This window comes from Panulirus ornatus, chromosome 30, assembly GCF_036320965.1.
Source record: "Panulirus ornatus isolate Po-2019 chromosome 30, ASM3632096v1, whole genome shotgun sequence".
NCBI classification, from domain to species: domain Eukaryota; kingdom Metazoa; phylum Arthropoda; class Malacostraca; order Decapoda; family Palinuridae; genus Panulirus; species Panulirus ornatus.
Window position 1 is genome coordinate 12,895,900 of NC_092253.1, and position 10,000 is coordinate 12,905,899.

At 41.3% G+C, this 10,000-nt stretch overlaps 1 protein-coding gene across 1 annotated transcript in view; it reads left to right on the forward strand.

Annotated features, from left to right (window-relative positions):
- The window catches only part of LOC139758279 (uncharacterized), a 29,576-nt gene that overhangs the window by 11,386 nt on the left and 8,190 nt on the right, over positions 1-10,000 (forward strand). The window contains exon 3 of the mRNA XM_071679488.1: positions 359-576. Within this exon, the coding sequence (XP_071535589.1) occupies positions 359-576 (218 nt within the window). The remainder of the gene's footprint in view (positions 1-358; positions 577-10,000) is intronic.

A 10,000-nucleotide genomic window follows, 5' to 3' on the forward strand; every position in this document is an offset into this window, starting at 1 on the left:
TGGTAAACATGTGATTACCAAATGGCGTCCTAGCTTTGTCTCTTCGTTGTATATCAACTGACTGTTATGTTCCATCCTCTCCTGTGAATTATGTCTTTTTTGAGGCTACAAAATCTATAAATTCGTTACTGTTAGATGATGATTCTTATAGATTTTTAGTTTTTTTGTTATATCATCTCTTTGCCTTTAATATCTCACTTTTTTCAGATCGGGTTGGTGGAGATTTCTCAGAAGTTGAATATAATTGTGTGTTTTATTCCTGCCGCAATCATACATTACTTTATCATTTTACATATGATATGTTTCATTTGTGAGATAGTTATATATGGAGAAAGTTATGTCACCATTTGACCTCCAGACATATTTTTGAGAATCAATTGGTGGTTGGAGAGGCTGGTACTGGGGATGTGGATGTTGACGACATTGGTGATAACACGGAGCTACGCCGGCAATCTCATGTCTCTTCTAGCCGTGAGACACATCCCACAACCATACCAGACCCTCCGGGACGTGCTGGATGAACCGTCTATAATCATGATTTGGCAAAAGCATTCAAGAAATGAAGAGTATCTTCGTGTAAGTTCTAATACTCTTCTTCTACTGATTTTATTATATATCATAACGTCTTAAAGTGAATTGGGAAAGACTTAGAATGATTTTGTCATTGATTATGTAAAGTTTCATTTGTTTTTACAGAAAAATGTTAGTAGTTGTGCTTATCCAAGTAGTGTCTTCTGACTACCATTCCCTTCATATTTGACAAGAAATTAGTTGAATTTATGTCTTCACTTCAAGGGTCACATTACATACAACGAGAGTGTTTATGGTTTAGGAATAACCTTGAAAGCCTGAACAAGGTGTTCAGGATTTCTCGACTGATGGTAAAGATTTAATAACCTTGAAAGTCTGTGAACCAAAAGCCAAAAACAAAAAAAAATGCAACTCGCCATATTTCAACCTAATTTGATAGCATTTTTTTGTTTGTGTTAAGAATTTCAAAATATCAACATACATTGTCCAGGAAGACTGTCATTGCTACCCACCGTAGCGATATATACCGAGTCTTCTCCAATCAATGCTCATATTTCCATCCACCCACCCCAACTGCCACCTGACAACTTCTTCTCCTACGCTCTATTATATCTATGTCTGTTTGACCCAAGTATCTCCACCCTATCTTTCAGTCTAAATATATGAATGTCGATTTGCGGCAAGAGTGCGTAATGTCTCCATGGTTGTTTAATTTGTTTATGGATGGTGTGTTTAGGGAAGTGAATGCAAGAGTTATGGAGAAAGGGGCAAGTGTATAGTCTGTTGTAAATGAGAGGGCTAGGGATGTGAGTCAGTAGATGTACGCTGATGATACAGCGTTGTTGGCTGATTCAGGTGAGAAACTGCAGACGTTGGTCACTGAGTTTGTTAAAGTGTATAAAGGAAGGAATTTCAGATTAAATGTGAATAAAAGCAAGGTTATTAGGTTCAGTAGAGTTGAGGGAGAGGTTTGAATGGAGAAAAGCTGGAGGAAGTGAAATGTTTTATATATCTTGATGTGGACTTACCAGCGGATAGAACCATGGAAACGGAGGTGAGTCACAGGGTGGGGGAGGGAGCGAAGGTTCAGGGGGGCGTTGAAGAATGTGTGGAAGACAAAAACGTTATTTCGGAGAGCAAAAATCGGTATGTTTTGAAGGAATAGTGGTTCCAACAATGAAATATGGTTGCGACACATGGGCTATAGATGATTTTGTGCGGAGGAGGTTGGATGTGTTGGAAATGAAATGTTTGAAGACAATATGTGGTGCAAGGTGGTTTGATCGAGCAAGTAATGAAAGGGTAAGAGAGATGTGTGAGAATTAAAAGGGTGTGGTTGAGAGAGCAGAAGGAGGTGTGTTGAAATAGTTTGGCTATATGGAAAGAATGAGTAAGGGAAGATTGAAAAAGGCGATATATATGTCAGTGCTGGAGAGAAGGAGAAGTGGGGGACCAAATTGGAGGCGGAAAGATGGAATGAATAAGATTTTGAGTGATGGGTGCCTGAACATAAAGGAGGTTGAAAGATGTGCAAGGAAATGAATAAATTGGAACGATGTGATATACCGTGGTCGACGTGCTGTCAATACAATGAACCTGGGAATGTGAATCGCCTGGCGTAAACAATGGAAAGTTTTGTGGGGCCTGGTATTGGAAAGGTAGCTGTGGTCTCGGCGAATTACAGATGACAACTAGAGACTCAGCGTGAACGAACTGGCCTTTGTTGTCTTTTCTCAGCAGTACCTCACGCGCCCACGGGGGTACAGTGGTGCCATTTCATGTGTGGCGGGGAGGGGACGAGAGTGGATGAAACAAGCAATTATGAATATTTATATGAGTACATACGTATATATCTGTGTCTCTATATGTATGTAAACGTTTGAATATATAGGTATGTATATGTACGTGTGTGGGTGTTTATGTATATACATGTGTATGTAGGTGGGTTGGCCCATTCTTATCTGTTTCCTTGCGCTACCTCGCTAACGCAATAGATAACGACAAAGTATAATAATATTGATTATATATATATATATATATATATATATATATATATATATATATATATATATATATATATATATATATTACTAAGAGTCCACGAGGAAAACGAAACACAAAAAGTTACTAAGTTACTAAGTGCACTTTCGTGTGATAATCACATCATCAGGGGAGACACAAGAGAGAAATATAACAGTCAGTTGATATTACTGACTTACTCGATCAAACCACCTCACACCATATATTGTCCTCAAACATCTCATTTCCACCACATCGACCCTCCTGCGTACAACACTATCCATAGCCCACGCCTCGCAACTATACAACATTGTTGGAACCACTGTTCCTTCAAACATACACCATTTTTGCTTTCCGAGATAATGATCTCGACTTCCAAACATTCTTCAAGGCTCCCAGAATTTTCGCCCCCACCCCCACCCTATGATTCACTTATGCTTCCATGGTTCCATCACCTACCAAATCCACTCCCAGATATCTAAAACACTTTACTTCCTCCACTTTTTCTCTATTCAAACCTGCCTCCCAGTTGACTTGACCCTCACCCCTACTGTGCCTAATAACCTTGTTCTTATTCACATTCACCCTCAACTTTCTTCTTTCACACACTTTACCAAACTCAGTCACCAGCTTCTGCAGTTTCTCACATGAATCAGCCACCAGCGCTGTATCATCAGCGAACAACAACTGACTCACTTCCCAGGCTCTCTAATCCACAATAGAATGCATACTTGCCCCTCTTTCCAAAACTCTTGCATTCACCTCCCTAACAACCCCATCCATAAACAAATTAAACAACCATAGAGCCATCACACACCCCTGCCGCAAACCTACATTCACTGAGAACCAATCACTTTCCTCTCTTCGTACACGTACACATGCCTTACATCATCGATAAAAACTTTTCACTGCTTCTAACAACTTGCCTCCCACACTATATATTCTTGATACCTTCCATAGAGCATCTCTATCAACTCTATCATATGACTTCTCCAGATCCATAAATGCTACATACAAATCCATTTTCTTTCCTAAGTATTTCTCACATACATTCTTCAAAGCAAACACCTGATCCACACATCCTCTACCACTTCTGAAACCACATTGCTCTTCCCCAATCTGATGCTCTGTACATGCCTTCACCCTCTCAGTCAATACCCTCCCATATAATTTACCAGGAATACTCAACAAACTTATACCTCTGTAATTTGAGCACTCACTCTTATCCCCTTTGCCTTTCTGCAATGGCATTATGCACGCATTCTGCCAATCCTCAGGCACCTCACCATGAGTCATACATACATCAAATAACCTTACCAACCAGTCAACAAAACAGTCACCCCCTTTTTTAATAGATTCCACTGCAATACCATCCAAACCTGCTGCCTTTCCGGCTTTCATCTTCCGTAAAGCTTTTACTACCTCTTCTCCGTTTACCAAATCATTTTCCCTAACCCTCTCACTTTGCACACCACCCCGACCAAAACACCCTATATCTGCCACTCTATCATCAAACACATTCAACAAACCTTCAAAATACTCACTCCATCTCCTCACATCACCACTACTTGTTATCACCTCCCCATTTGCGCCCTTCACTGAAGTTCCCATTTGCTCCCTTGTCTTACGCACTTTTTTTACCTCCTTCCAGAACATCTTTTTGTTCTCCCTAAAATTCAATGATACTCTCTCACCCCAACTCTCATTTGCCCTCTTTTTCACCTCTTGCACCTTTCTCTTGACCTCCTGTCTCTTTCTTTTATAAATCTCCCACTCGATTTCATTTTTTCCCTGCAAAAATCGTCCAAATGCCTCTCTCTTCTCTTTCACTAATAATCTTACTTTTTCATCCCACCACTCACTACCTTTTCTAATCAACCCACCTCCCACGCTTCTCATGCCACAAGCATCTTTTCCGCACTCCATCATTGATTTCCTAAATACATCCCGTTCCTCCCCCACTCCCCTTACCTCCATTGTTCTCACCTTTTTCCATTCTGTACTCAGAATGCATATGTATATATATATATATATATATATATATATATATATATATATATATATATATATATATATATATATATATATATATATATATATATATATATATATGGATGGGGTTGTTAGGGAGGTGGTGAATGCAAGAGTTTTGGAAAGAGGGGCAAGTATGAAGTCGGTTGGGGATGAGAGAGCTTGGGAAGTGAGTCAGTTGTTGTTCGCTGATGATACAGCGCTGGTGGCTGATTCATGTGAGAAACTGCAGAAGCTGGTGACTGAGTTTGGTAAAGTGTGTGAAAGAAGAAAGTTAAGAGTAAATGTGAATAAGAGCAAGGTTATTAGGTACAGTAGGGTTGAGGGTCAAGTCAATTGGGAGGTGACTTTGAATGGAGAAAAACTGGAGGAAGTGAAGTGTTTTAGATATCTGGGAGTGGATCTGGCAGCGGATGGAACCATGGAAGCGGAAGTGGATCATAGGGTGGGGGAGGGGGCGAAAATTCTGGGAGCATTGAAGAATGTGTGGAAGTCGAGAACATTATCTCGGAAAGCAAAAATGGGTATGTTTGAAGGAATAGTGGTTCCAACAATGTTGTATGGTTGCGAGGCGTGGGCTACGGATAGAGTTGTGCGTAGGAGGATGGATGTGCTGGAAATGAGATGTTTGAGGACAATGTGTGGTGTGAGGTGGTTTGATCGAGTAAGTATCGTAAGGGTAAGAGAGATGTGTGGAAATAAAAAGAGCGTGGTTGAGAGAGCAGAAGAGGGTGTTTTGAAATGGTTTGGGCACATGGAGAGAATGAGTGAGGAAAGATTGACCAAGAGGATATATGTGTCGGAGGTGGAGGGAACGAGGAGAAGTGGGAGACCAAATGGAGGTGAAGATGGAGTGAAAAAGATTTTGTGTGATTGGCGCCTGAACATGCAGGAGGGTGAAAGGAGGGCAAGGACTAGAGTGAATTGGAGCGATGTGGTATACCGGGGTTGACGTGCTGTCAGTGGATTGAATCAAGGCATGTTAAGCGTCTGGGGTAAACCATGGAAAGCTGTGTAGGTATGTATATTTGCGTGTGTGGACGTATGTATATACATGTGTATGGGGGTGGGTTGGGCCATTTCTTTCGTCTGTTTCCTTGCGCTACCTCGCAAACGCGGGAGACAGCGACAAAGCAATAAAAAAAAAAAAAAAAAAAAAATATATATATATATATATATATATATATATATATATATATATATATATATATATATATATATATATATATATATATATATATATATATATATATATATATATATATATATATATATATATATATATATATATATATATATATATATATATATATATATACTCAGGAGAGACTGAGTACAGAATGGAAAAAGGTGAGAACAATGGAAGTAAGGGGAGTGGGGGAGGAAATGGATGTATTTAGGGAATCAGTGATGGATTGCGCTAAAGATGCTTGTGGCATGAGAAGAGTGGGAGGTGGTTTGATTAGAAAGGGTAGTGAGTGGTGAGATGAAGAAGTAAGATTATTAGTGAAAGAGAAGAGAGAGGCATTTGGACGATTTTTGCAGGGAAAAAATGCAAATGAGTGGGAGATGTATAAAAGAAAGAGACAGGAGGTCAAGAGAAAGGTGCAAGAGGTGAAAAAGAGGGCAGATGAGAGTTGGGGTGAGAGAGTATCATTAAATTTTATGGAGAATAAAAAGATGTTCTGGAAGGAGGTAAACAAAGTCCGTAAGACAAGGGAGCAAATGGGAACTTCAGTGAAGGGCGCAAATGGGGAGGTGATAACAAGTAGTGGTGATGTGAGAAGGAGATGGAGTGAGTATTTTGAAGGTTTGTTGAATGGGTTTGATGATAGAGTGGCAGCTATAGGGTGTTTTGGTCGAGGTGGTGTGCAAAGTGAGAGGGTTAGGGAAAATGATTTGGTAAACAGAGAAGAGGTAGTAAAAGCTTTGAGGAAGGCAAGGCAGCAGGTTAGGATGGTATTGCAGTGGAATTTATTAAAAAAGGGGGTGACTGTATTATTGACTGGTTGGTAAGGTTATTTAATGTATGTGTGACTCATGGTGAGGTGCCTGAGGATTGGCGGAATGCGTGCATAGTGCCATTCTACATAGGCAAAGGGGATAAGAGTGAGTGCTCAAATTTCAGAGGTATAAGTTTGTTGAGTATTCCTGGTAAATTATATGGGAGGGTATTGATTGAGAGGGTGAAGGCATGTACAGAGCATCAGATTGGGGAAGAGCAATGTGGTTTCAGAAGTGGTAGAGGATGTGTGGATCAGGTGTTTGCTTTGAAGAATGTATGTGAGAAATACTTAGAAAAGCAAATGGATTTGCATGTAGCATTTATGGATCTGGAGAAGGCATATGATAGAGTTGATAGAGATGCTCTGTGGAAGGTATTAAGAATATATGGTGTAGGAGGCAAGTTGTTAGAAGCAGTGAAAAGTTTTTATCGATGATGTAAGGCATGTGTACGTGTACGAAGAGAGGAAAGTGATTGGTTCTCAGTGAATGTAGGTTTGCGGCAGGGGTGTATGATGTCTCCATGGTTGTTTAATTTGTTTATGGATGGGGTTGTTAGGGAGGTGAATGCAAGAGTTTTGGATAGAGGGGCAAGTATGAAGTCTGTTGTGGATGAGAGAGCCTGGGAAGTGAGTGAGTTGTTGTTCGCTGATGATACAGCGCTGGTGGCTGATTCATGTGAGAAACTGCAGAAGCTGGTGACTGAGTTTGGTAAAGTGTGTGAAAGAAGAAAGTTAAGAGTAAATGTGAATAAGAGCAAGGTTATTAGGTACAGTAGGTTGACGGTCAAGTCAATTGGGAGGTAAGTTTGAATGGAGAAAAACTGGAGGAAGTAAAGTATTTTAGATATCTGGGAGTGGATCTGGCAGCGGATGGAACCATTGAAGCGGAAGTGGATCATAGGGTGGGGAGGGGGCGAAAATCCTTGGAGCCTTGAAGAATGTGTGGAAGTCGAGAACATTATCTCGGAAAGCAAAAATGGGTATATTTGAAGGAATTGTGGTTCCATCAATTTTGTATGGTTACGAGGCGTGGGCTATGGATAGAGTTGTGCGCAGGAGGATGGATGTGCTGGAAATGAAATGTTTGAGGACAATGTGTTGTGTGAAGTGGTTTGATCGAGTAAGTAACGTAAGGGTAAGAGAGATGTGTGGAAATAAAAAGAGCGTGGTTGAGAGAGCAGAAGAGGGTGTTTTGAAATGGTTTGGGCACATGGAGAGAATGAGTGAGGAAAGATTGACCAAGGGGATATATGTGTCGGAGGTGGAGGGAACGAGAAGTAGGAGACCAAATTGGAGGTGGAAAGATGGAGTGAAAAAGATTTTGTGTGATAGGGGCCTGAACATGCAGGAGGGTGAAAGGAGGGCAAGGAATAGAGTGAATCGGATCGATGTGGTATACCGGGGTTGACGTGCTGTCAGTGGATTGAATCAGGGCATGTGAAGCGTCTGGGGTAAGTTGGAATGTTGTGAGGAAAGATTGACCAAGAGGATATATGTGTCGGAGGTGGAGGGAACGAGAGAAGTGGGAGACCAAATTAGAGGTGGAAAGATGGAGTGAAAAAGATTTTGTGTGATCGGGGCCTGAACATGCAGGAGGGTGAAAGGAGGGCAAGGAATAGACTGAATCGGATCGATGTGGTATACCGGGGTTGACGTGCTGTCAGTGGATTGAATCAGGGCATGTGAAGCGTCTGGGGTAAGTTGGAATGTTGTGTGGGGCCTGGATGTGGAAAGGGAGCTGTGGTGTCGGGCATTATTGCGTGACAGCTGAAGACTGAGTGTGAACGAATGGGGCCTTTGTTGTCTTTTTCTAGTGCTACCTCGCACACATGAGGGGGAGAGGGGGATGGTACTCCATGTGTGGCGAGGTGGCGATGGGAATGAATAGAGTGAGGAAAGATTGACCAAGAGGATATATGTGTCGGCGGTGGAGGGAACGAGAAGTGGGAGACCAAATTGGAGGTGGAAAGATGGAGTGAAAAAGATTTTGTGTGATCGGCGCCTGAACATGCAGGAGGGTGAAAGGAGGGTAAGGAATAGAGTGAATTGGATCGATGTGGTATACCGGGGTTGACGTCCTGTCAGTGGATTGAATCAGGGCATGTGAAGCGTCTGGGGTAATTTGGAAAGTTGTGTGGGGCCTGGATGTGGAAAGGGAGCTGTGGTTTCGGGCATTATTGCGTGACAGCTGAAGACTGAGTGTGAACGAATGGGGCCTTTGTTGTCTTTTTCTAGTGCTACCTCGCACACATGAGGGGGAGGGGGATGGTATTCCATGTGTGGCGAGGTGGCGATGGGAATGAATAGGGGCAGACAGTGTGAATTGTGTGCATGGGTTTATATGTATGTGTCTGTGTGTATAATTATGTGTACATTGGGATGTATAGGTATGTATATTTGCGTGTGTGGGCGTGTGTGTGTGCATTGTGTGTGGGGGTGGGTTGGGCCATTTTCTTTCGTCTGTTTCCTTGCGCTACCTCGCAGACGCGGGAGACAGCGACAAAGCAAAATAATAAATATTATATATATATATATATATATATATATATATATATATATATATATATATATATATATATATATATATATATATATATATATATATATATATAGATATATATATACTCCAACGCATACACATATACACAGACATATACACATATTCCCATGAACATATTCATATTCACTTGCCTTTTATTCATTTCTGTCGCCACCCCCTGCTTTAGTGGCGTAGCGTCAGGGAAACAGTCGGTGTTTAGCTGCCATGTGCAATTCACCGAAACCAAGCTTCCATATCCATATCTAGACCCCACGGATCGTTCTGTGATTTACCCTAGACGATTCACATGCCCTTGTTCAGTCTGTTGACAGCAGGTCGACTCCGGTATATCATTTTGTTCTAATTTCTCTATTCCTTGCAAGCCTTTCACCCTCCTGTAAGTTCAGGCCCCGATCGTTCAAAATCTTTTTCACTCCTTCCTTTCACCTCCAATTTGGTCTCCCGGTTTTTCTTCACTCCACCTCAGACATATATATCGTTTCTGCCAATCTGTCCTCACTCATTCTTTTCATATGTCCAAACCACTTTAATACATTCTCTTCTGCTGTCTCAACCCCACTCTTGTTATTTCCCCACATCTTTCTTATCCTTTTAGTATTTTTTCGGTCAAATCACCTCATACCACATATTGCTCTTCAACTTTTCATTTCCAAGCAACGACCCTCCTCCGTACAACCCTATCTATAGTACATGCCCCGCAACCATATAACGTTGTTGGATCTACTATTCCTTCAAACATACATATTTTTGCTCTCCGAGATAACGTTCTCTCCATCCACACTTTTCTTCAACGTTTCCAGAACCTTCTACCCCTCCTCCACCCCAATGACTCACTTCCACTTCCATGGTTACA